This window comes from Copidosoma floridanum, unplaced genomic scaffold, assembly GCF_036245765.1.
Source record: "Copidosoma floridanum isolate Cflo_tuat_1 unplaced genomic scaffold, Cflo_Japanese_pri ptg000007l, whole genome shotgun sequence".
In the NCBI taxonomy this organism is placed as follows: Eukaryota; Metazoa; Arthropoda; class Insecta; order Hymenoptera; family Encyrtidae; genus Copidosoma; species Copidosoma floridanum.
The window spans coordinates 10,244,736-10,271,696 of NW_028321884.1; the positions used below are offsets into that span (position 1 = coordinate 10,244,736).

The 26,961-nt window shown below is 34.4% G+C and overlaps 2 protein-coding genes across 2 annotated transcripts; one reads left to right on the forward strand and one right to left on the reverse strand.

Moving 5' to 3' along the window:
* Positions 1–14,077: 14,077 nt before the first annotated feature.
* Positions 14,078–16,172, reverse strand: LOC106639068 (maspardin). The gene is made up of 7 exons (XM_014352508.3): positions 15,602–16,172; positions 15,209–15,343; positions 15,031–15,136; positions 14,781–14,901; positions 14,601–14,709; positions 14,279–14,527; positions 14,078–14,213 (listed from the first exon to the last, which is right to left on the reverse strand). The coding sequence occupies exons 1-7, from the start codon at positions 15,701–15,703 to the stop codon at positions 14,139–14,141; spliced, it is 897 nt and encodes a 298-aa protein (XP_014207994.2). The 5' UTR covers positions 15,704–16,172; the 3' UTR covers positions 14,078–14,138.
* Positions 16,173–18,837: 2,665 nt separating this feature from the next.
* On the forward strand, positions 18,838–22,595 carry LOC106639017 (putative cytochrome P450 6d4). Its single transcript, XM_089588920.1, has 6 exons — positions 18,838–18,848; positions 20,788–21,157; positions 21,343–21,686; positions 21,775–22,005; positions 22,100–22,351; positions 22,426–22,595. The coding sequence occupies exons 2-6, from the start codon at positions 20,841–20,843 to the stop codon at positions 22,593–22,595; spliced, it is 1,314 nt and encodes a 437-aa protein (XP_089445046.1). The 5' UTR covers positions 18,838–18,848; positions 20,788–20,840.
* The last annotated feature ends 4,366 nt before the right edge of the window (positions 22,596–26,961 follow it).

The window sequence follows — 26,961 nt, forward strand, 5'->3', positions numbered from 1 at the left end:
TCCGTCTCCTAGAATCGAGTAGGAAAAAAGCAAGACTGTATTTTTTTCAACAGAAGCTCCTACTGTTTTACTAGCGTTTCCCCTTAATCGTAGGAAAGCGTCAGCGACGCATTGTCCCCGAAAAACCCCAGCCTCACGGGGTAATAAAAAAAAGGTGTTACTGTACATTTGTAATCGAATCGCAACTAACGGATCATCGCACGCCTCAATCGATTATGCATATGAAAATACACATATATATTTAATTACTGTTTTACACGTTCTTTTTTTACAAAATCACATCGCCTAGTGTTGATGAAAATGTATATATAAAAAAAATAAAATAAAATAAAATAAAAAAGAAAAACAAATCCACAGAGAGAAAATAGTCGTGCAAGAAAAATTAAAAAAAAAAAAAAGAATTTCTAAGCAACAAGAATGTAATAAAGTTTTTTTAAATCCTCGTTTTTCGCAACAATTAGTCGGTGTGGAAAAAAATATGATTATTATTACAATAACAATAATAGTAACAATAATAAAAATAATAAAAATAATAATAAAGCAGACACAACAATTCCACAAAGTGTTCATTAAATAAAGATTTGAAATAAAGAATAAATGTGAAAATCCTACGGAGATACGATAATTGTAATATAAATGAATACCTAAACAAATGGCGCTCGTGTTGTCGTATGCGAAAAAGTAATTGAAATTTTAAATAAATAATATGAATATTGTAACAAACAGATATAACACGAATTTCTCTTTATACTTGTATCCCTTTTTTAAAATTATTTATTCAACATGCAAAAACTACGACAATGCGCGCGCGAGCGGTACGAGAAGATACGCTGGTCCTTCTTCATAGTTCAACATATACACGCATATGCGTAACTTCTTCACTAGCGTTTCTCGCTTGAACTGATTAATCGATTAGGAAAATCTTTTTTTTTTTTTTTTTTTTTTTAGTACAATAAACACTAACTAAAACATATGTATTATATACTACGAAATGGTTGCAAATTGATCATTGCACGTATAGCAAAAGAGACGCTTCTCATCTGACGCTTGATTAAATTTCATTTCCCCGGTAAAATTTTTCTTTCATAAAAAATAATCTGGCGCTTACTGTTTGTGTCAAGGTTTTGTAGAAATTTAATTGAATCAAGCTGAGTTGCAACCTTTTCACGAGTGCGTCGCGTTGAGCTTTTTGGTGGTGCTTTTTGTTTTAATTTTTTTTCACAAAGCTTATGGTTATCCACCACACGGTCTTTTTTTCATTAATCATAAATAAAAAGTTTTTTAAATAAGCTTCGTGCATTTGAATTATGGTTAAACAATTGACTCATCGATTGTTACCAAAAGCTAAAATTCACATGGATCTTCACATGATCTACTACAACAAAATGTTCTCCTCATATCATTAAATTGATTATCCATGAATCTCGAACTATCTCTTTTATTATTAAACGGCATTTATGTTTTAATTACAAATAGTCACATAAAACAAAAAATTCGAGTTACTATTCACATTCACATTTAATCACTGTTAAGTTCAAACGAAGTAAAAGTTGATATCGAATACCAAAGCAATTTTCGATTAATCAATCGGTTGTTTTTTTTTTTTTTTTTTTTTTCTTTAAAAATAGCAGCTCGAATCGACCTAAAGATTAGAAGGCTGCTTTTGAAACAAAGGCTGCTCGGTGCTGAGAGTACCCTGCAAATCAATGAAAATAAAACATCATACAGTTTACGTAGAAAAATAATGAAAATCACGATTTATGAATGTAACTTTTTCTCTCAATTTGCGTCATTGTTTCTTCTTCATCGCCTTCGACAACAGACTGTTTACAAGTCCGTTGAGAGTCAAGATTGATTAGAGAAGTTATGACTCTTGTAACGCTTGAACACGATTATTCAAAGGTTTCTGTTTTTGTATCCCAAAAGTATCTCGTTCATTTTTAATGTGAGCAAAATTTCTTTTAAACCTTTGAAAATACGTACAATACAGCATTAGCGTTTTTTGATTCAATCGAAATAAGGAATGTTGTAGGCATTCGAAAGGGAACTATTAAGTTAAAGTACATCTGAAAAAAAAATCAACTGAACCATTACACTATGCGAGCCACGCAATATAAATTTGAGAGAATAAATGAAATATAAGCGAATAAATAAATAGATGTAGGTACGTACATACATATACGCCTCTGATACAAGACTGATTAGCTAAAAAAACCTGTATAAAACAAACACGTATGTAATCTCTTAAGTATATAAGTTGAAGAAAATGTTCGAGGAGGTCGTAGCCGAAAAAAGAAAGGACACACGTCTCTAGCTCGATTGACGAGGGCAGCCGTATTAAAATAAGCGAGATAATGGTAATAAACTATTAGTACTGAATTAATAGTAATAAATGATGAACAAAATGTTTGAAAAAAAAAAAAAAATAAAAAAAAATATGGTTACAAGTTCCACAATACTCTCGTTCGAGGACAGACTGGTTCTTTCTTTTGCAGCGCTCTTCGCGATACATATATATATCCGCTTGTACATAAATACTATAGTTGATAAGTATAATAAGTATTTACAAGAAAGACAAAAAGCAAGCAAGTTATCGAGAAAAACAAAAAAAAATCGAAAATTGTACGCTTTATATTTGTGAAAGTTGAAAATAATAATGTAACAAAACGAAAAGGGTGTCGTACTACGTACACTTTTTAAAGTAAAAAAAAAAAAAAAAAAAAAACGAGAGCACGAGTTTATAATTGTTATAATCTGTATGAAAAACTCTGTCTCTTCTTCCTCCATCTTTTTACAAGCTCTTCTTTTCCTTTCTCGTCTTCCTCATAACAATATGTATCCCCATTCTGCAGTCTTATATTTGTATGTAGCGCGCCATTATCATACACCTTCATTAGCCAATGATTTCATTTGTTCGTCGAGATATATGGCACGTTTCCGATGTGTTCCATACAAAGTAATGTAGAAAAATTTTCGTGTACATCCAGCGAGTTTTGTAGATATCTTTTTTTTTCATACGTCGCCGTTATGAACACGAGTTCCCTACATTTGTTACCATTTTAACTATTGGCACAACTCTGATGTGTACATATTATCTCGAATGTATATTTGGCGTTGACGACACGAGATGCTAATATAGTAAACTATATTATTTTTCACAATCACGTTATACAAAAACCATTGAACAAAGTTAGTGACATTATTCCAAGGAGTGGCATGTTGGTAATGAGCTAAAAAGATTCAAAGATTTACTTGAAAATGAAAATCATTAGATGTCTCATAAAGAGTTTACTCGTAAAAATGTATGTATCATGCTCGATCTGATCAGTAATAAACAATAAATTCAATTCGTTGCTTAAAAAAAGAAAAATGATGGAAATTAAAACTTAGCACACATTTATATGTAATATATACATTATGTAAGTATAAGCCAGCGTTGTAGATGTCGAAACTACTATTTACACTCGAAAGATTATTTTTTTGTACGCTCCCTCTTTGTATTCACACTTATGCGAGGCCTATATTATAATATATTATTGTCTCTAATAAACTGTACATGTAAATTATAAATAATACTATATCGTGACGATGCACGCAATCAATTGTATAATAATGATAAGAATAATAATAACACTATATACGTACTTTCAAAGAGTCTCGCTGTATTATATATTATTTCTCTTATTCTTACTCTACACCGATACACATTTTTTCCGTGTTTTTGTAAAGTGTACCAACATCCCTTTCTTTTCCTCCTCCGTAAATAGTAGATGACGATTTATTAAAACCATCAATAACACGCGCTTAACGTAGAAAACAATAAATTATTTAAGATACAAATTAAAGCTATTGACTGTGGGATTTCTTTTTTTTGTGGAGCTCCAAAAAACACGGGAATTTTTGTAAGCAATTCAATGGTATTTTGTAAAAAAAAAAAAAAAAAATTATTTCATAAAGGGTTTACCAACTCTATTATCAGGTACCAACGTTTCTCATTATTTTCAACGAGTACGCAAATAGATTTTATTGATATAAAATCAAGAATTGAGAAAAAAACAAGGACACGTTTGGTATAACAGACGAAAAGGGCAAAATGCGAGGATGCGCGAAGCATCTCAAAAGCGAAATATCATACATAAGTTAATTTACACTTATAAGTCTATGCATAAAAATTTAATGATTCTAATAATAACTCACGTGTACGCATAAGAGATAAATATCGGAGGATTTATTAGTCGGTAAAATACGTAGAATAAAAATAAAAGTTTTACGTGTATAAATACATGAATGTACGTGTCAATGTTATTTTGATTATGTTATTAATAACCTAATACATTGTAAGTATATCATTCATTTTTTAAGCGTTAGCATCAAGCCAATAACTTTATCTTAAAAATGTATATGATGATAATTTTCCTACGTAAACGAGAAAAACCGCGAGCTGTGTTCGTATGCCCAAACAAATAAACAGCAATTACCAACAGTACAAATTTTTTTATTTTTTTATCTCACAGTCATAAGACCTTTCCTTCATTTTAAAATCGGCATTATAGATGTTTTTATTTTCAGAATGTGCAGCTTAGTTAAATAACAATATTTAGCACATTTTCTTTCAACTCACAGTTTGTATTAAAAATAATCGACCTATGTACTTATCAATAAATTACATGATACTTAGTTAAACAATTGGACAATAACAAATCCATATACTAGATGACGATGACGATTGTAATAATGGACTGGATAGTGATGGCAATGATGGTATGTAAGTCGAACTTTGATAGGATGATGAGCTGAAACAAAAGATTCATAACTGAATATAACATAAGGATTTGTCAACAATTAAAATGTCAACATTTACAACCATCATCTAATTGTTACACGTGCAAAACTACAAGTACAAAGTAGAAGGTAGACAACATTGAACATTAGTATTAATAACGTGGATGCGTGTGTGCACTAATCGTTTGAGCCCTTAAATGGTTGAAAAATATCGATATTTAACGTTAATTATGTGCACCAGCTTCACAAGTCTGCTCCATGTAGTTTTACAATTTATACTAATTACAATTTTTACTACTTAGTTATGGAAACTGTGTTGAAGAAAAAAAATGTTGACATTGTTTGACTTCTTTCAAGCTAAGGATCGTAAGTTGGATTACCTAATTTTGCAGTTAAATAATATTTCGTTTGTTAATAAAATACCAAGATAATAATAAAAGCTTTAGTTTAATAGTTTTAAAATATATATGAAAAAAAGGAGAAAAAGATCATACAACAGAGAAAAGCTATTTGTCATGTTCTAACTATAATTTATATTGATTAACGAAGCTAAATTTTGCAATGTGCATATTATATATGTTAACTCTTAATTGGAACTATAAAGTTAAAGGGCTGTGCTTCCATGAGTTTATGGTAAAAGGTCTTGAGTATAGTGATTTTGTAAATATGGTCGATTTTATAAGCCATATAAAATAAATGGAATATTATTAATTCTGGGATCAATTTTCGGATAAAAGATGTAATGTAAACTTGCCGCAAACAGCACAAAAAATGTTCACTTTATATTTTGTATGTATAAAATTAGTTGCGGCTGGTTTATAACTAATAAAGTGACTTTACTGTAAATAGCAATAATTATTTGGATCAGCGCCATCTAGCGGTCTTTATTTTTTGGCTATAAGTGGCTCCTAAACTTTTGAACCCGAGCTTTAGCGATTAGAGCTATTCAGTCAGTTATAAACCAGCCGCAACTCGTGATTAAGCTATAGAATGGAAAATAAACAATACATGTGTTTTTGGCGGCAAGTTAACAATCTATTTTTTACTAAAAAATCGACCTCTCATGTATTTATACTTTTAAGATAAATTTTCGAGCATAAAATAAATTGTTAACTTGCCGCCAAGAACACATGTATTGTTTATTTTTCATTATATAGCTTCATCATGAGTTGCGGCTGGTTTATAATTAACTAAATGGCTCTACGCGCTAAAGCTAGGGTTCAAAAGTTTAGGGCCACTTTTTAGTTCAAAAATTCGCAACGCTAGATGGCGCTGATCCAAATAATTATTACCATTCAAAGTAGAGCTATTTAAATTATTATAAGCCAGCCGCAAGCCGCAACTAATCGTGTCGTTGTTAAATAAAAAGTTAAGGTTGTTTAGGTTGTTTGCGGCAAATTTACGATTGGCGGTTAACAAATGGAGGTTGGGTTCTTTGTTTATTTATGACACTTGAAATTTACTTCTCTGTAATAAATGTATTTTTTATTTGGTGAGATGTACATGTAATGCTCCATTCTTAGGAGCACTGTGAGAAGTCAATGGTTTTACTTATGAGGTGATGTGTGAAATATTAAATTACATCTATAGTGGAAAAGTTGAAAATCGTGTGAAAATAATTTCCTCCATGGATTAAATGTTTCCAATGCTTCAAGCCTTTTGTTGACAGCAGATGATCACGATGCCAGCACATGGAAAATAAAGGTCATGGAGTATATTGCTTTGAATGTAGCACAAGTGACGGAAACAGCAGGATATGAAAAGCTAAAAGCTACAAGACCAGATTTGATTGTTAAAATCTTCAGCTCAATGGTAGATATAACATAAAAGTTGAACATTTAAAAACATTTTTAATTTTTTCAACAATTTTGTGATAATTTATTGCAGAACAAAATTCATCAAGAAATTGGAGCATCGTTCGCATTAGATATTAAAAGAAAAAAAGTTTGTTGACTTTCCTTTTTCATACTATTAGCCATATACTTATGCATGTAAATCATTGGCACAGTATATTTATTAAGTTACATGAATGAACGATGTTTTTATCCCATTATTCGTTAATCTTATGTATTATTGTATACTTTAATAATAATTAGTATAAACTTCCTTGTCACTTATTAGTATTTTGAATAAAGGTATCAACTCTTTTTAATGCATATTTTAACAGTTGATTTTTATTCCATTCATCTCCAATTAATGCTACAAAATTTTCAAGATAAAAAACATTTTCATGAAACAAAGCCATCACAATTCAATTATTAATTCTCTATAGGAATTAATGATGGACAAGAAGACAATTAGTTCCAGCAAATGTTGTCAGTTGTCTCAATTACTGGATTGTTGCTCTCAAATATAAATGGTGTGTTCATTTATTAATGGTCGAAACGTTTAATGAAGTTGGATAGTTTGCTCATATTTGTTGATGGGATTAATTAACTTTGTTAGCTTTTTAAGTTAACTTTCTTGAAAAGTAAACTGAAACTTTGCTCAACATACCTGCAGAGAATGCATTGTTTCTCTTTCATTCTTTTAAGTAAAAAATATAATGTAAATTTGCCGCAAACAGCCCAAATAACCTTAACTTTTTATTTTACAACCACACGATTAGTTGCGGCTGGTTTATAATCAATAAAGCGGCTCTACTGTAAATAGCAACAATTACTTGGGTCAGCGCCATCTAGCGGTCTTTATTTTTTGGCCAAAAGTGGCCTCTAAAATTCTCAATCAGAGCAATCAGGCTCAGAGCCATTAAGTCAATTATAAACCAGCCGCAACTCATGATGAAGCTATAGAATGAAAAATAAACAATACATGTGTTTTTGGCGGCAAATTAACAATCTACCTTATGCTCGAAAATTTATCTTCAAAAGTATACATACATAGGAGGTCGATTTTTTAGTAGAAAATAGATTGTTAACTTGCCGCCAAGAACACATGTATTGTTTATTTTTTATTTTATAGCTTCATCACAAATTGCGGCTGGTTTATAGTTGACTAAATGGCTCTAAGCGCTAAAGCTAGGGTTCAAAAGTTTAGGGCCACTTTTTAGTTCAGAAATCCGCAACGCTAGATGGCGCTAATCCAAATAATTATTACTATTCATAGTAGTGCCATTTACATTGTTATAAACCAGCCGCAACTAATTTTATACATACAAAATAAAAAGTTGACTTTTTTCGTGCTACTTGCGGCAAGTTTACAATTTATCTTTTATCTGAAAAGTAACCTCCAAAACCATAAATATTCTACTTATCTTAAATGGCTCATAAAATCGACAATATTTACAAAATTCCAATACTCTAGACCTTTTACCATTAACTAATGAAAGAACAGCCCTTCAACTTTAGATTGCCAATAAACAGTTAACTGATATAATATGTACAAAGCAAAATTTGTTTTAAAGAAATCGCGAATAACGATCAAGTACATACGCAAATTAATCAGTTTAAAAGAGACAACTGAAGAAAAAAGGTCTTAAAAAGAAGCACAGTCACACGAAGAGTCTCCTAGGAATGGAGCATCGGATCTCGGATCTCACTAATTGAAAAATACATTTATGACAGAGATGTACCTAAATTTTAAGTGTTAAAAGTAAACAAAGAACCCAACCTTCTCTGATCAAGTGAGATCCAATGCTCCATTCTTAGGAGACTTTTCGTGTGACTGTATTTTCAGACCTTTTTTCTTCAGTTGTCTCTTTTATACTGATTAATTTGTGCTTACATGACTTAATGGTAAAAGGTCTAGAGTATTGTAATTTTGTAAATATTGTCGATTTTATGAGCCATATAAGATAAGTAGAATATTTATGGTTTTGGAGGTCGATTTTAAGGTAAAAGATAAATTGTAAACTTGCCGCAAGTAGCATCAAAACTATCAGCTATCCATTGGTTATTTACAAAATTATTTGCGGCTGGTTTATAACTACCAAAGTGACTTTACTGTAAATAGCAATAATTACTTGGGTCAGCGCCATCTAGCGGTCTTTATTTTTTGGCCAAAAGTGGCCTATAAAATTCTCAATCAGAGCAATCAGGCTCAGAGCCATTTAGTCAATTACCCACAAAACATTGAGGTGACAACCGACACTGTCTGTTTTGATGATAACATCTATAGTTATCTAAAAGATATCAATTAGTTATCTAGAGAACAGTTATCGAAAAATGATGTCTTGTAGTTGTCTTTTAACAGACGTCTACACGATAACTTTAGAAGGCAACTTAGTGTTATCTTTTTTACTGGTATCATTTTGAAGCGTTGTCAAAATGTTATCGAAAAAATTATTTTTAAAGTTATGTCCACATTATCGAAAGAAAAGATGCCTTATAGTTGTCTCATAAAAGACGTCTATGTGATAACTTTTAAAGACAACTTAGAGTTATATTTTTTGACCGATATCTTTTTTAAGTGTTGTCAAAATGTTATCGAAAAAACAATTTTGGAGTTACCATATTTAATGTAGAAAATGATAACATTACGATAATTTACGATAAATAAAAATGATATCAATATTTTTATCTTATTCAGACATCATTATGATAAAGCCGGTGCCGCCGCGCGGTGCGATTGGTTGCGGTATATATATATATAGGAGGTGCACGGTTCTTATATATTTTACGTGGATTATAACCTCCTTCTTTCTTGCATCAGCTGTCAAGCAGGCCACATCGGATCCCGTTCGCTTTTTGTCCAGCTCTCTTCGTCAGAGGCATCATCAAAAGGTTGTGTCATTTGTTTCAATAATCTATACTTAATCTTTTATTAATTTTTGTGCTCTCTGCTCTTCTTCTTTCAACTCAAAAGTGGAATTAGTAACTTTTGATAGAGACCTTCTATTAAATCAAAATTTGTCATCTCAATTTGCAAGTATTTGGTTTGTTTACAAATTACCTAGTTCTAGTTTAAGCATTTATAACTAAAAAACATTGAATATTTTTCTTTAGGAAAACAAAATTTTAAGCCTGGGAGGAATAAGTTTATCTAATACTATAAATAAGATTATGCCTACCATTATAACATGAACTGTGTCGTCAACTACTTAACTTGGTACGGTTTTCATAGAACTCTTGCTGTAATGGATCTCCATTTTCCATCGATAATCATAAGTATGTATTTTGATTCTGAAAACTTATGTATTTTTAAAAATTTATTAATCGCCAACATTTTTATAGGTGCTACACGAAAAAAAATTGCATCTACTGTATCAGATGTACAAGAACGCATTAAAGATTGGTTGCGTAGAACATCTGACAGGCAGAAAAAAAAAGAGGAGTCAATCAAAAGCCTATGTTGTAATTAATTTTCTAATTGTGCTTAAACCAGTGATTCTTAAGTATGACATAAGTATAAAGTATTTTGTAATCGTAAAAAAACAATTGTAAAAAATACACTTTTAAAAATATCTATTATAATGAAGGCATCGTGCAATTTAAAGAACTACAGATACCTTTGAATTTAATGAATTGATTGATTAATTTATAATTTAAAGGCCATTATTCAAATGAATTATAAATTTATTCAATTTAAAGGTATCTGTGGTTCTTTGAGTTGCGTAAATGCTACTTCTATTATTTAATACGATTTAAACGATACCCTCAAGATATCATTTCATTTACACAGCAGATATCTGTAAGATATCATTGAATTTAGCACCACAGATATCTAAAAGACATCCTTAATTCTTGCTCTAAAGACATCCATAAGAGATCAAAAACATTTAGTATGACAACAGCAGACGTCTAAACGTTATCAATTAGTTGTCATTAGCTGATGTTTGTTTGCTGACAACTGATAACAATACGATGTCTTATCGATAATAATTAGGCGTCAATTTGACATCTTGCCGATGTAGTTTTGATAACTTCGGTAGATATCAGCTGACGGTTCAATGATGTCGTATAGATGTCTTATTGTCACCCTAATGTTTTGTATTGAGGTGACAACCGACACTGTCTGTTTTGATGATAACATCTATAGTTATCTAAAAGATATCAATTAGTTATCTAGAGAACAGTTATCGAAAAATGATGTCTTGTAGTTGTCTTTTAACAGACGTCTACACGATAACTTTAGAAGGCAACTTAGTGTTATCTTTTTTACTGGTATCATTTTGAAGCGTTGTCAAAATGTTATCGAAAAAATTATTTTTAAAGTTATGTCCACATTATCGAAAGAAAAGATGCCTTATAGTTGTCTCATAAAAGACGTCTATGTGATAACTTTTAAAGACAACTTAGAGTTATATTTTTTGACCGATATCTTTTTTAAGTGTTGTCAAAATGTTATCGAAAAAACAATTTTGGAGTTACCATATTTAATGTAGAAAATGATAACATTACGATAATTTACGATAAATAAAAATGATATCAATATTTTTATCTTATTCAGACATCATTATGATAAAGCCGGTGCCGCCGCGCGGTGCGATTGGTTGCGGTATATATATATATAGGAGGTGCACGGTTCTTATATATTTTACGTGGATTATAACCTCCTTCTTTCTTGCATCAGCTGTCAAGCAGGCCACATCGGATCCCGTTCGCTTTTTGTCCAGCTCTCTTCGTCAGAGGCATCATCAAAAGGTTGTGTCATTTGTTTCAATAATCTATACTTAATCTTTTATTAATTTTTGTGCTCTCTGCTCTTCTTCTTTCAACTCAAAAGTGGAATTAGTAACTTTTGATAGAGACCTTCTATTAAATCAAAATTTGTCATCTCAATTTGCAAGTATTTGGTTTGTTTACAAATTACCTAGTTCTAGTTTAAGCATTTATAACTAAAAAACATTGAATATTTTTCTTTAGGAAAACAAAATTTTAAGCCTGGGAGGAATAAGTTTATCTAATACTATAAATAAGATTATGCCTACCATTATAACATGAACTGTGTCGTCAACTACTTAACTTGGTACGGTTTTCATAGAACTCTTGCTGTAATGGATCTCCATTTTCCATCGATAATCATAAGTATGTATTTTGATTCTGAAAACTTATGTATTTTTAAAAATTTATTAATCGCCAACATTTTTATAGGTGCTACACGAAAAAAAATTGCATCTACTGTATCAGATGTACAAGAACGCATTAAAGATTGGTTGCGTAGAACATCTGACAGGCAGAAAAAAAAAGAGGAGTCAATCAAAAGCCTATGTTGTAATTAATTTTCTAATTGTGCTTAAACCAGTGATTCTTAAGTATGACATAAGTATAAAGTATTTTGTAATCGTAAAAAAACAATTGTAAAAAATACACTTTTAAAAATATCTATTATAATGAAGGCATCGTGCAATTTAAAGAACTACAGATACCTTTGAATTTAATGAATTGATTGATTAATTTATAATTTAAAGGCCATTATTCAAATGAATTATAAATTTATTCAATTTAAAGGTATCTGTGGTTCTTTGAGTTGCGTAAATGCTACTTCTATTATTTAATACGATTTAAACGATACCCTCAAGATATCATTTCATTTACACAGCAGATATCTGTAAGATATCATTGAATTTAGCACCACAGATATCTAAAAGACATCCTTAATTCTTGCTCTAAAGACATCCATAAGAGATCAAAAACATTTAGTATGACAACAGCAGACGTCTAAACGTTATCAATTAGTTGTCATTAGCTGATGTTTGTTTGCTGACAACTGATAACAATACGATGTCTTATCGATAATAATTAGGCGTCAATTTGACATCTTGCCGATGTAGTTTTGATAACTTCGGTAGATATCAGCTGACGGTTCAATGATGTCGTATAGATGTCTTATTGTCACCCTAATGTTTTGTGGGTGGGTATAAACCAGCCGCAACTCATGATGAAGCTATGAGGCTCTTTTACCGTCAAGCTTGAATCAGATGGCGCCAGGGCACGTCGCGGCTGTCATACTTACACACCGTCAAATTTACAGTTGTGTATTGCGTTCGTGAGCCTATCTGTGTAATGAGCAAAGCAGAAGACATAACCTTTGTAAATGATTGCTGTTGTTTGCAGACAATTTTTGTTTGCATTTACGTTTAAAGATAGTAGGAAAAATGAAGTGCAGTGTAATATCCTGCGATAAGAAAGTGAAATTTAAATTTCCTTCTGATAGTGTGATAAAAAAAAAGTGGCTCGAAGCAATTGGGAGACCAACATTTTTGCCGCTCCCAAGTCATGGCTTACCTGTCCACGAGTTCTGCTTTTCTTTCACTGACTCTTGCTCCTTTCCCTTTTAAAAGCTTTTTCAATTCTGAAACTTTTAAGCTCCCATAATATTCTTTCTTGTCTTCCTTATTCATTTCAAAATTTCAAATATTGCGCTTTACCACTACACTTTAATTTCCTATGTACATACAATACTGAAAAGTAATGTTGTGTGAGTGAGACGGCCATGACAGCCGCGACGTGCCCTGGCGCCATCTGATTCAAGCTTGACGGTAAAAGAGCCTCATAGAATGAAAAATAAACAATACATGTGTTTTTGGCGGCAAATTAACAATCTACCTTATGCTCGAAAATTTATCTTCAAAAGTATACATACATAGGAGGTCGATTTTTTAGTAGAAAATAGATTGTTAACTTGCCGCCAAGAACACATGTATTGTTTATTTTTTATTTTATAGCTTAATCACGAGTTGCGGCTGGTTTATAATTGACTGAATGGCTCTAATCGCTAAAGCTCGGGTTCAAAAGTTTAGGAGCCACTTTTGGCCAAAAAATAAAGAGCGCTAGATGGCGCTGATCCAAATAATTATTGCTATTTACAGTAAAGTCACTTTATTAATTATAAACCAGCCGCAACTAATTTTATACATACAAAATATAAAGTTGACTCATACTGTGCTGTTTGCGGCAAGTTTATAAAATATGCACAAATAATTCTTTCTTTATTCGGTTTATTACAGTAAATATTTTATGATTACAAAAATTTTTAATTACTTATTTAATTGATAACTCTTCTAAAATGAAATTTTGCTAATAGAGTTCCACTGTACGTTATTGAATCAATTTTTCTAATTAAAGTTATAGAGGGTGTATTACATGACCACCATTTTACCCAGGTATGTCAAACACATTCTCAGAAGTTAATTGAAAAAAAAAAAAAAAAAAAAAATTGTTTTACATCTATGCCTGGAAGACAATTGATTGCAGCTGTTTTCAAGTATATTCAGTTATTTTCAGTAGAAGTTAGGACCAAAATCCACTGAAGACTATTTTAAATTTATGAAAAATCAGATACACAAAAACATGTTTTTTATTTATACTTTTTTTATTTCATCAAAGTGTAAATATGAATCTGTTATGTGGTATAAAAAATTATTTACATAGTAGATAACTTGTTATTTATTACTAAAATTAGAATGGAATAAGTCTTTAAGTGGATTCATCAATAAAAGGTTGCCTTTTAGAAGCAGCATATTCTGTTCCATCAAATTGTCTTAAGTGAATCTAAAAAAAATTGTTTGTATTATACACATGTACACTTATACTTTATAAAAACATTAATACCATACCTGCAAATGTAAGTTTACTTCTGCAGATCTGCTCAAATAAGGAAAATTTCCGCCATTTTTTAAGTGTGCTAATTTAGCACTTGGGTAGCATTTGTACAATTCTTCTCTCACGCCATTAGATAAAGCATATTCATCAAAGACGTCTATTATTGTTATAGGCAAGTGGCAAATCTTTTGTGGTTCAACATAATTACTTACACAGTTAATCGTAAGCCTGGACGCTAATTCTGACTGAGATAAACTTTCCAACTAAAATTATTAGTAATTTTAGATAATTAGGTTGATTCATCATTAAACTTTTATCTAAATCACATTTTTGTACCCTTTCAACCATAAAATCAATGGCATCTATCATTTCTCCATCCAACTTGTCTGTTCCAAAGTTACCCATCACCATCTTTTTCAACATTAACGACGGCATAATCCAAAATCTAAAACATATGTGTGCATAAAGTCAGTTAGTCCTATTATTACGGGTTTAATTAGTGAATTTACTACTTACGCAGCAGCTGAATCGTTGTAGCTGAACACTGAGGTATCGGTGAAGGAATTACACAATACTAGTGAAACGACTCTTGGGCAGTGTGAAGTCAGTTCTGCAAATTTTTGGGCAAGAAAGCCACCTGTACAAAATAAAAAGCTCTAGAATGGAAATGTTTTATTGGTAATTCATGTACATGCACTTATTCATGAGAAATTAAATATTTACGTTGTAGGGAAATTAATCGTAGTTTCTAAAAATAGCAATTTACCCAACGAAGCTCCAAACAAATGAACCTTATCCAATCCCATGTGGTCCAATAGCTTTTTGAAGCCATCGCACCATTCTTTAACATTCCAATAAACAGGTGGTTCTGCCTGAAAAAAAAAAAAAAAAAAATGATTCAAGTGTTTCATGCATGATTTGTTAAATAATGCATAAAAACTTACAGCTATAACTCGGTATCCCTTTGCAGAAAGACCCAAGATCTGTTTGTAGTATATATCAGCAGTTCCACTCACTGGTGGAAGACAAATGAGTGGGCATTTTATGGTTTTTGGATTAGAATCGTATATTTTCCAACCCTGCAATTGATGTTCATATATTACAGATTATTGTAGGATATGTAAATAATTTCCTTAAAATCAAGGGGTCCTTCATGGACTTTACAGAAACAATTTAATTTTCATAAGTTCATTACACTTTTGTAATTACCATGGTATTCTCAATTTCAAAATCCAGTACATGTAACGAAAATGTAAACGTATTTCATACCAGTAAAAAAATTTAAGAGGGGGAATCAAAAGCTTAATTGTTTCAAAAAATCCTTTTAAAAAACTAACCTTTATTCCATCAGTGTCGACGACAATTTTGCGAAGGGGCACCGAACTCCGGAAACTCTGGTACTCGCGCGATTTGGACAGTTCGCTGGCGCACGAAGACATCTTCCTCCCGATCAAGTGTTAATTAAAGTATGTACCTCCAGTCCCTCGTAAGTATAGTTGAGGAATAACAGAAACGTCTTTGGTCTCATTAATCGAACGAAAGAAACGAAAGAGAGCAAAATAAGAGAAATGATATGCTCAAATGAGAGAAACGAGTTTCAGCCGTGGTCAGGATTTCATTTTTTACAAGTACGTATAGATATTGTATTAACATAGCGAAGGGGTTATTGGAGATAACAGTAACAGTATATCGCCGAAGAGATGGGGAGGCAGCAAAGATATCATCGTCGTTTTGCACGATACTGTCGCACAAATAACAACACTATACAGAAAGGAATGCGATGTTGTTTTTTTATTTTTTTTGTGTCTACTTGCTTCGGTTTCTTCTTTTTTTGCGTAACTGATACATTGTTATTATATTCTGTTGTTTGATAACACACACAAGACGGTCGTCTACAAGATGAGCAGCTCCATGACTGCAGGACTACGAACGTCATAAATATAGTGCATCGGAAATGTTACTTTTTCTCTCCTTTCTCTCTCTCTTTTTCATTTTGTTATTATAAGTATCTGTTTAATAAACACAGCTGCTGGAAAGGAGAATAATATTATTCCTGGTATCGCTGCTTAGATAATTGTTTTTTTTTTTCCTTGGAAAGAGCACTTGGGATTTGCTGTAACTTTTATAAGTATTAATATTCTCCTGCATTTAAGTTGTAGTGAACTTATTAGTATTCAGATTACTGTCAATTTTATTGGTTTTTATGGACGCAATTTGAAAATTTGCTATTTTTTTTAACGTGTGAAAATAACTTGTAATTTTTTTAATGAACGACATTGCAAGAATCTGTGATATTTTACAATTTTATGTACGTATTTGAATTTTTTTTATCAATTCATCCAATTGTGCACGTATTTTTTTATTGCAGTTGTTGGTAATTGGATCATCGATCACGTAAGGAATACACTTGCCAACGTCGTGATGAAAAGCCGAGTACAGATAATATGTTTACCAACGCCATGAAGGTAAGTGCAATTCTATTTGAATCGTAAGATTATTGTGTATAAATAAAGTGAATAGTTGATGGATATTAAAACACAGGATGAATTTTATAAAAAATAGCCAACCTGGCGAAACTCAGACGAAGACAACGATCGGTTAAAATATATCGATTGAAACAACCATGCGATGAAATCGGTACATCTTTTCCGATCCACTACTGTCTCGATTTTTTTAGCAAAAATTTAAAAAAAAAGCTCAATTGACAAAACAGGGAGCCTCATGGGCAAATTGTAATTAGCGCTCGCACCAATTTTCACCGGCTAATGGCTTGTGGCCCCTCAACAACACGTACATAACAACGACAATCCTTTATTTCTCTTCGTCTCCAACAAACCATGCCATGTATACCCAAACGAGACGCAGTGCCAGAGTCTTTGAAGTTACGATTTTGAGCCCTTAAAAAGGAACGGGTGATTGTTATTATTGCGTTGTACTCCCCAAGTATATGTATATATTCCGGAACTGTCTCGGCGAGTTACACCTCCTTTAAACGTTATACCATTTCATATAATATACATACATCCAGACAAAAGTCTTGTCGGTCTTTTTCAGCCAATCAAGGATGCATTGCAGGGATAAAACAATACTTCTTGTGCACCCAAAAATAGTTTATTCACCCATATGGTTACGAAATGATGCTCATGCACGTGATTTAATTTCCATATTAAAATTATTTCCATACACGTCTCGTGTACGAAATATATTAACCACGGGAGGGAACCAAATGTAGGTACGTAAATGAACGCGGTGCCAATATCCATATATACTTCACGTTGCACAGGAGGGCTGGACATTGGACAGTAGAGAGAGAGAGAGAGGCGGCGGACGATGGCCGCTGGTGGTGGGTGGGTGGCTAGCTGATGGTTGAATCTATTGATTTTTGGAGGAGAGCCGGATGAGGGAGGCAGACCAGAGAACTTGGCCGTTGCTGCTGAGCTTTTGCCTGGTGTATACATACCATGAGTATTATACAAGGGAGAAGTTTGGGTCGCGATTGGAAGCTCGATTCGCATAATGTACGTGATGGGTATAGGCGTGTCGGGTACGATGAGCTTGCTGGCCTCTGTTTTCGAAATTTGATGAAAGCTTGCCAGAAAAGAAAAATAATCATACAAGAGTAAATTGGGTGCAACGGGCGCTCGTGATTCTACTTTTGCAATTACTTTTTACTATGAATGTTACTATAGTGCATTTTTGTTGTTTGGGAAGGGGGATACAACGTTACTATTTTTCATGACTGCTGTATATATTACATACGATATTTACGAAATTCAATGTTCCATTAATTATTTTTCATTCATGCTCGTATAAACGTAAGAGCTGCATTCTAATTTAAAAAATTCCATTGTGCATAACTTTTTGTACTGCAATACAATAAATTCAATGTTTATCTTTCATACGCAAGTATGCAGTCAAAAACTGAGAGCAGTGTTATATCAGATGCAAAATGTGTCAGGGAAAAATTTATTTTGGAGTGCATAACGTACGAAAAAGTATGTCGCAAGATTTACAGCACGTGTTGGAAATTCTTCCTATCAGTTTTAATTCGTTTTAATTTGTGCCATCAGGAAAAAAAAACAAAAACAAAAAAAAACTGAAAAGCGATGCGTAAAATGTCACACGATTGTTTGTTTCGCAGTGCAAGCTTCCATATGCAAGACCATGCATAATCAGCTGGAAAACAAAATTTGACGCAACAAAATGAAAAGAGAGCACGTGCAAAGAGCCGCTTCACGAGTCCATTACCTCCGAACCGATAACGTAAGGGTTTATCGAGCGCCGACTTCCTCATACGTGTAGTAGGTATATATTATCTGAACCCCAGTCCGAATGCTAAAAAGGCCGAGTCCTTTTTTTTAGGCGATCTCCTTCTCTCGGCCAGGATTTGAGGGACGTGGGCAGTGAAAAACGAGAAAACGAAAGACACACCCAAGCGGAGGGGAAAAGTCGGGGGCTACGTGAGCCGAGAGCTTGATTTCTCAAACGTCGTCGGCTTGGAAGTGAAAAATTTACCCCGTCCACCCTCGTGCTTCTGGTAGCTACGGCTATATACGCATTCCAAGCTCATGCACAAGGTCCCTGGTGCGTATATATATCTTTTTTTTTTTTATTTCCTTAATGAAGTGTTGAGGCATGTGTGCCTTTTTTTTTCCACCCGTTTGAGATATATTTTAGCTGCTTCGTCGTTCTTATTTTTACCAGCGCTGTCATTATCAAAATAAGTACGTCTTAATCAACAGACTGCGTTACCAAAATACGTACGTTTGTTGCTGATTCGCGAATAAATAAGTTTCATCACGCGCGAGTCTTTTATCTTTAAAAAAAAAAAAGAAAAGATTATAGCTTTGTCTTTGGCAATGCGACGTAACGTTCACGTTATAGTTACTTTAATGAATTTCAACATGTAACTCATGTGTGTATCAATTTTAAAATGTAACTCATCGTGTTAAATTAAAGTTATCGATTACTTGAATGATTTCATTACCATCGAGTGGACGTGGGATTACAGTTGTGTCCTTGTCTGAGATGCTTTTTTATCATGTATATGATAATCGTATTAAAAAGCATTTAAAAAACAACCACCTCGACAGTTTGCGGAATATATTGTATCGACTTCAGCGAATCGAAAATTTAAGCATGTTTAATCGGTGGCACAATGCTTTACGGCTTGAAACCGTGGTATATTGGGTACAATAATTATTTGCATTGCGATACACTTGCACATAACTAGACCAAACAGATCCAGTGTGTATATCTATAGTATGTCACACAGCTATATGCAACAAGAAAAAAAGTTGCAGCGAATACAGCTAGTTGTACAAAAATCATACATTTTTCTGATTGTTAACAATGCAGCATTGTTACTTTAATTGACTGCGTCGTCGTATCTACAATCACCGGACATAACGCGATGTTCTTTCTCGTTTTGTGTTTAATACCGTTGGCTGAACAATTTATAATACATACGGATTGGGTTGTTCAAATTCTTATCAACAGAACTGCCGCGATTTTTTCGAAATTTCGAACAATGCTCTTGACCTCGCGGTATAAACAGTTTGTACATAAACACATAATCGGTATGTTTATGGCTGCAGTTTCTGCCCCTCAGTGGGGTTACAACATATCACGTGGGTACAAGAGTGCATCACAATGTATACACGCAAGAGTCCACGATTATCGCGTCACTTTTCTTCGCCGGTAAGTATTCCGCGTAGCCAAAATCTGTAAAACTTTGGATTGCATGTCAGTACACGCTGAGACACCACAGCGAGCATATACAGCTGCAAATGCGGCAATTGACTTTTCGTGTTCATCGCGTTTTTAGCCATGTTTGAGTTCATAGATACAAAGTTGATGCTTCTCAGCGCAGCGTTGGTCGCGATTTACGTTTATTTGAAATATTGTGTTTACAATTACTGGAAAAAATACAATGTGCCGCACGATAATCCGTCCATACCTTTGGGCAATGTGCCGGTTTCATACTTTTTTGGATGGGTACATTTAGGTAATTATATGTCATTGAATCGTTACGCAAGTGCTTTACATTTTTCAGCGTTAAAATTACTCTTACGTGTCTGGACTTGGGCACGATTATTTATATAAATTTTCAAACTTATTTAAAATATAGTTAATTGATGTATTGATTTTTTTCAACACTTTTTGGTTCTCCACTATTTGCAATACAATTTTACCAATTTTTTTTTCTTTTTCTGGTAGCTAAGTGCAATATACATTTATATTAAAGTTTATTGTAAAGTATTTCAAATAAAATGTTTAAATACTTTGACTTTTTTTTTCTTTATATGTATATATTCGAATTATAATGTATTTTTTTTCATGTTAAAAAAAAATTTTGTCGGAAATGTTATAAATAGTAAATGAAAAAATTTTTTTTTTTTTATCATAAATAGACCACTACGTTGTTAGCAAAAAAATATATTAAAAAATTAAAAAAGTATATGTGCTCTACAGTCTGTCTGTATTGATACAAAAAAATTATGGCCAACTTTAATTATTGCAGCGAAGATCATACAAAACTCTTACGTAAAATTTTGCCGCTACCCATTTCACGGCATGTACTTTTTACACAAGCCAGTTTTGATGATAAACGATCCGGATCTTATTCAAACCATATTAATCAAGGAATTTCATAAATTTTCCGACCGCGGCTGGTTTACGGACAAACGAGTCGATCCCATGTCGGCCAACTTGTTCTTCCAACCATACGCAAAATGGAGAAGACTAAGGACGAAATTTTCGCCAAGTTTCTCCCCCGTAAAGCTAAGGCAAATATATCCCCTGTTGGAAGAAGTCAGCGACTCCATGATCAAAGCCTGCGACGATTTGTTGAAAAAGACCGACGTTGTCGACGTCAAAGATTTATTCGTAAGGTAATGTTTATACCCTGAAAAATAAATTTCTCACAATTTGAAGTAGCTCCGAGTAATTATTCAAAAGAAAAAAAAATATATTATATATATATATTTCCTTAGTTCTGAGAAATTAATTTTTTTCAATGATACAATATATTTTTATGTTTTCCATTACTGTTGTAACATTGATTGTCCCGACACAGGTATACGGTGGATGTCATATCGTCAACCGTTTACGGTTTCAACTGCAACAGTTTCGAAAACCCAGACAATCAGTTTCGCCGTTATGGAATAAAAGCTCTGGATTTCGGGAGGATAAGCATGCTGTTCATCTTTTTTATTCCCGAAGTGCTGCAGTCGATAATTCTGCCGGCTTTCGGTGCGAACATTCGGGAATTTTTCAACAAGATTTTTATCGAATCGGTGGCTCACCGCCGCAAAGAGAAAGTAGAAAGGAAAGATTTCATGAGCCTCTTGATGCAACTCATGGACAAGGGTCACATAGAAGACAACGACTCGTCTTTGTCCTCCGATGATAAAATCGAAGGTATAGAAGAACCGCAGTGGTGACTAAAATTTTTGTACTTGGCAAATTTTTCTAAATTCCTTTTTTTTTTTTTTTTTTTTCATTCAAGACGTTGACCCTCTGAGCATGGAGGAAGCAGCAGCCCAGGCTTTCGTATTTTTTTTGGGAGGATTTGAGACACCATCGGCAGTGTCAATCAATTGCTTGCTGGAACTAGCTATGCATCCGGAGGTACAACAAAAACTACAACAAGAAATCGACGCGGTGCTGGAAAAAAATCCATCCGGTTTGACGTACGATTGTATTTCGGAAATGCAATATTTGGACATGGTGTTTAACGGTAAACATTATGGCTAACTGTGCAGTTTTTAATACTCAGATGAGGATCGAAACATTGAAAATAGAGTACAATGAAGTAATGAAAATGGTTTTAGAAACGCTGAGAAAACACCCGCCGGGAGCTTTCTTGAATCGCATATGCTTAGAGGATTTTCAGATTCCTGGCTCGGATTTCACCATTCCCAAGGGTATGCGATTGTTAATTTCATTGTCAGGGTTGCATAACGATCCGGAACATTACCCGAATCCGAGCAGGTTTGATCCCGAGCGTTTCACAAAGGAAAACGTGGATTCGAGGAGCACATGCATGCACATAGGGTTTGGGGATGGTCCTCGAAACTGCATAGGTAACGTTTATAAAATCAAACGTCTGGGACGACAAATGTGAATTTTAATGAATATTTATGACCATTTTTTTCAGCAAAGAGTCTTGGCATATTAAAATCGAAGCAGGCGTTGGTAGCACTTTTACGCAATTATACTTTTCGCGTTTGCGATAAAACTAATCTCCCCACGAGTTGCAGCACCGAAAGTTACGTCCAGATTCCTGAACAGAGTGTGCTTTTGAGTTTCAAAAAAAGGCGTGAATAATCTCTTTAACAAAAAAACAAGAACATATTTTTTGTTAATCACACGACATTTTAACTGTTGTTGAAAAAAAAAAAAAAAATATTCTTTTTATTATTATCGATGCGTGTATTAATATGTGCTTCTACAAGCTATTGCCTATATGTATATGTGACGCTATCGAGGGAATAAATCCTTGATGAATAAAATTTTAAAATATTATGGATGATCTTCAGTATGATTTGTTTACCCCAAGTTTCTATCAAAAGTGAACAAGTTGAGTACCATTGACAAAGATTCCTTCATATTCAATATTATTTCATATTTCTTATGTACTGATAACTTGAAGAACATACGGGTGCAAGTATAAGATTAAATTCGAAACAAAGTAACTTGAGAAATGTTGTGAGGTGTTTTTTTTAAAACACTTTTGTGCAAAATTATGCATTTTTCATTGTAAGTTCCCAACAGTCGTGATTTTACCTCTACGTAACGTGTTCACAACAATGTAAATCAACTTCCACGTGTTACTAAGCCCGTGTGTGTATAGTGGAAACATCACAATGGTACATCGATTCTCGCCAAACAAAAAATCCCACAAATATCAGATATGTGTATATTAGAAATGGACGTAGTGAATTCGTTGACGGTTGCACCACGCAGTATCAAATACAAGGAAAATTTTGCGAGGCGCGGATTAACTCGCAGCAGCGATGATCAAAGTCCCGGGGCTTCGCTTTGATGCTCGCATCCACCATCACCGCCGCTAATACACAAGCCACACGGCATGTGCTCAAACATGATGGCGGAGAGGGGATTTGCGTTTCATATCGTAATACGATTATTTCGGGGGGAGGGATATCGGGGTGGACGAAAATTATTTAGTTTTTTCATTTTTTCCAAAGTGTTTGCCCTTTTTTTTGCGGATTGCACGATAATTTTGTTTTTACCTCTGCGACTCGCAATCCTATACGCGTTGGTACCCCTTTTTTTTTTTTTTTTTTTTTTACACTGTTCGCGTGTGCGAATACTCGTCCGGCTGTCATTCGACGATCGATATGAATTTCGAGTTCCCCATTTACGAGATGGGCGACAAAAATATAGTATTATTATATTTTAAAAGCAAATCGCCGATCGACATAACACGTGGCGATTAAAATGTCATCGAATACAGGGCGATTAGCAAATACGATTTATTTTCAAATTTGATTAATCAATCCGTTCATCATCGTAAACACAAAAAAAAAAAAAAAAAGCAAATCCCACCGTTTCGTTTTTCATTCATTTGGCAAAGACTTCCCACTCTGACTTTCCATAGACTCCACCTGCGATCACATCGAGCGCCGAGACGCAAAATGCCAGCAAGCTCAGCCGGTCGATCTCTCTCTCTCTCTCTCCCCGACGGAAGCTGTACACGTGTAGGTATACGTACCCACTGGATGCACAGTGGGAAAATCCGGCTTTGAATTTTACGAGAGACGGAGCGAAACAACAAAGGGCCGGGAGGGGGGGGGTGGATCGGTAATCAAAGACAAGAAGACCCTTAAGCGATTTGAGAACCGTCGCTTTTAAAGCCCCCACTTATCGAGCGCCTCTCTTATACCCTCCTCTCAACCCCCGCAGTTGGTATGATAATGTAATAAAATAAGTGGAGCCAAACCCCCACCCACCCATCCTACTCTTTGTCATTTTCCTTTCTTCAGCGAAGGAAGAATGCCAAGGAGGAACTCGGGCGACGGGGTATACGAGACCGCCACTTTATTTCTTTTCCTTCGTGGTGGTGTCTTTTCATCTCCTCCCTCTGCGCGTGTGCCCAGTCACTTCCGTCCCCTTTCTCTCGTTAACGTTAATTTACTCTCCAGCCGGGGGGTCGTGTCTATCTCTCTTTTTTTTGTCCTCTTCATTTCTATGTCTACCCATCCAACACGCGTCGATGCAGTAAAAACGCCCAGTTGCATGCACTCCATTCCGCCCCCCCCCCAAAAAAAAAAAAGCTCTACATCAATTGATCCTCCGCTCCACCCCGTGACAAAAAAAAAACGGAGCCAAAGTTTTTTCCCCCAAAAGAAATCGAAATCTCATGGAGGCGCACCTATACATTAGCCCGACAGACTCAACTTTCGTCATGGCTCCGGAAGGGGAGGGAAAGGTAATGTCTCCTCCGTCCCGAGCCCGAGAGGGTATACGTGGCAAAAGCAAGAGGGAAAAGAGGACGGGGAGGAAGAGGGTTGTAAAGCTCCGCAGCTCAGCTCTCGAAAGCGAAATACAACAAGTCCCGGCGCCATTGCCGGCCTCAGCCACCACACGTATATATATATACGTCCACGTACCGATGGAGCGGTGGGTGGTAGTTGGTTGGAGGGGGGGGGTGTTTCGTGCAGCTATACACACACGCCGGCTGGAGGGGTGTGGAAGGGGAGGCACGAAAACCCCGCCCTCGAGTCGATACTCGCGCCGCGGACGCCCCCGCAACGGCTTCGTTCTTTATGTATATGTATATGCACGTGTAGAGGTATCGGCTGGAATCGAAGTTCGACGGGCTGAGGTGCCTGAGGTTTCGCGCGTCGAGATGTAGGCGGTGGGGCTTTTCGCTATCGAGTCGCGACTTTTCCTTGGCTGTGAGCTTTCGCTGATGTGGGGTGTCGGGTATCGGGTTTTCATCGAGAGAGTTGAGGTTTTTGCTTTGCTTTTTTTTTTCTTCCCTCACCCACGAGTTTTAACTTTTTTATAGGATTTTATTTTTATGAATATTGATGTTGAATAAGGGAGGAATTTTCTTTTCATTGGCTTTCTTTCAAATCGTGCTTTTTTTTTTTAACTGCATGTCACAACAATTTCATTCTTTTGGTTAGCAGTGATGAAACGTCAGAGTATAGTGTAAATTATGGCAAGCGATGATACCATTAAAAAAATAGTTTACATTAGAAATTAAAGTACACTAGATACTTTTTCTCAAATTTTGCATTCATTTATGTCACACAAATATCTAAAACCGGACAAAAAAAAGGTAAAATACATGCAAACGAGTTATTTAAATTAACTGAAGGAAAACATGTCCATAAACTATTACTTAGCTCTACAAAAATAAACACACGTATAATATTTTTGGAGCGATGCAAGCTTCGAATTCAAGTTTAGTGTTACAAAAATAAGTTTTATGCGTGTAGTGCCATTTTTGTGTATTTTTATGTTATTTTTGAAAATTTTTGGTCATTAATTTAACTTTCCCCCCCCGTTCAAGCAGTAGATTCCTAGTAAAATTGAAATTGATGCAAACCGTTTTTATAGCTAAAAAGTGTCGATTGATCCAGTCCAAAATAAATTAAATAAGCACTTAAAAAAAAAACCAAAAAAAAAAAAAAAAATTTTAATGCACAGTAAGACAACGAATCATACAAAAAAATCCATAAATATCACAGTTGACAAAATATTAATTTACGTTTCATAGTCTATCGTAATTCATGTATATTCATAACAATTATATTTTCAACAGGAGGTTGAAACTCGTTACTGAAGGACTTTGACAATATGCAAAAAAAAGCCAGTCTCATTTATTCTCCATACTTAAAAACAATTAATACAACGATTCCAATGTTTCCCACTATTTTTCAAAGCATCTAATTTTCTTTGCCCATACGACCAAAGCATCCTATAAAAAACTCCTTTAGATTCCCCAGACCGATATATAAGCTCTAGCACTTCGATGCATCATGACGTTCTGACGTTTGACGTCCCAAAACACCATAATCCCACAATTATTCCCGATCGAATCCCCGCCACCACCTAATCCACGTCAAAACCCACGGTGCACCTTACGCGCGTCAAAATGCAAAATCACCTCGTGACGTCGACTTATGCGCATCTCCAATACACCAAATGACACGGTATAACTTTAACCCGTGAAAAACCCGTAACTCTCCCAATCCACGTCGCAAATCCCCGACAAACGGTGCCGCAGTGTACCGCGTCCTGCTCTTATGATAATAACAGTAACACCGTGCCGGGGAGAGATCGTAATTGAAAAGGCATTAAGCCCATACCTCATCGATCCCCCCCGCCCCTTCGCACGTCCCCTTAAACCGAGCCTGGGGTATTAAGAGTCTACGTGCACACGTGTGTGTATATACATACGGAGAGATTCAAGGGCCGCCAGATGCCAAGTGTATATTTATGTACAAGCACATGTATACATATGTATACGTGTACGCGCTAAAGTGTCGGTGCAGCTTCGGCTCATCTTTCTTTTCACTGCTTGCGATTGTTATCAATTGTGTTTTTCAGTGGCCCAACTTTCCTTTCTCCAGCCACTTGTTGTATCGTCAATTGAGCGTTTAACTCTCGACCCTCGAGGGGAATTGTGGTTTCACTTTTGTTGCAACAATCGTGGGGC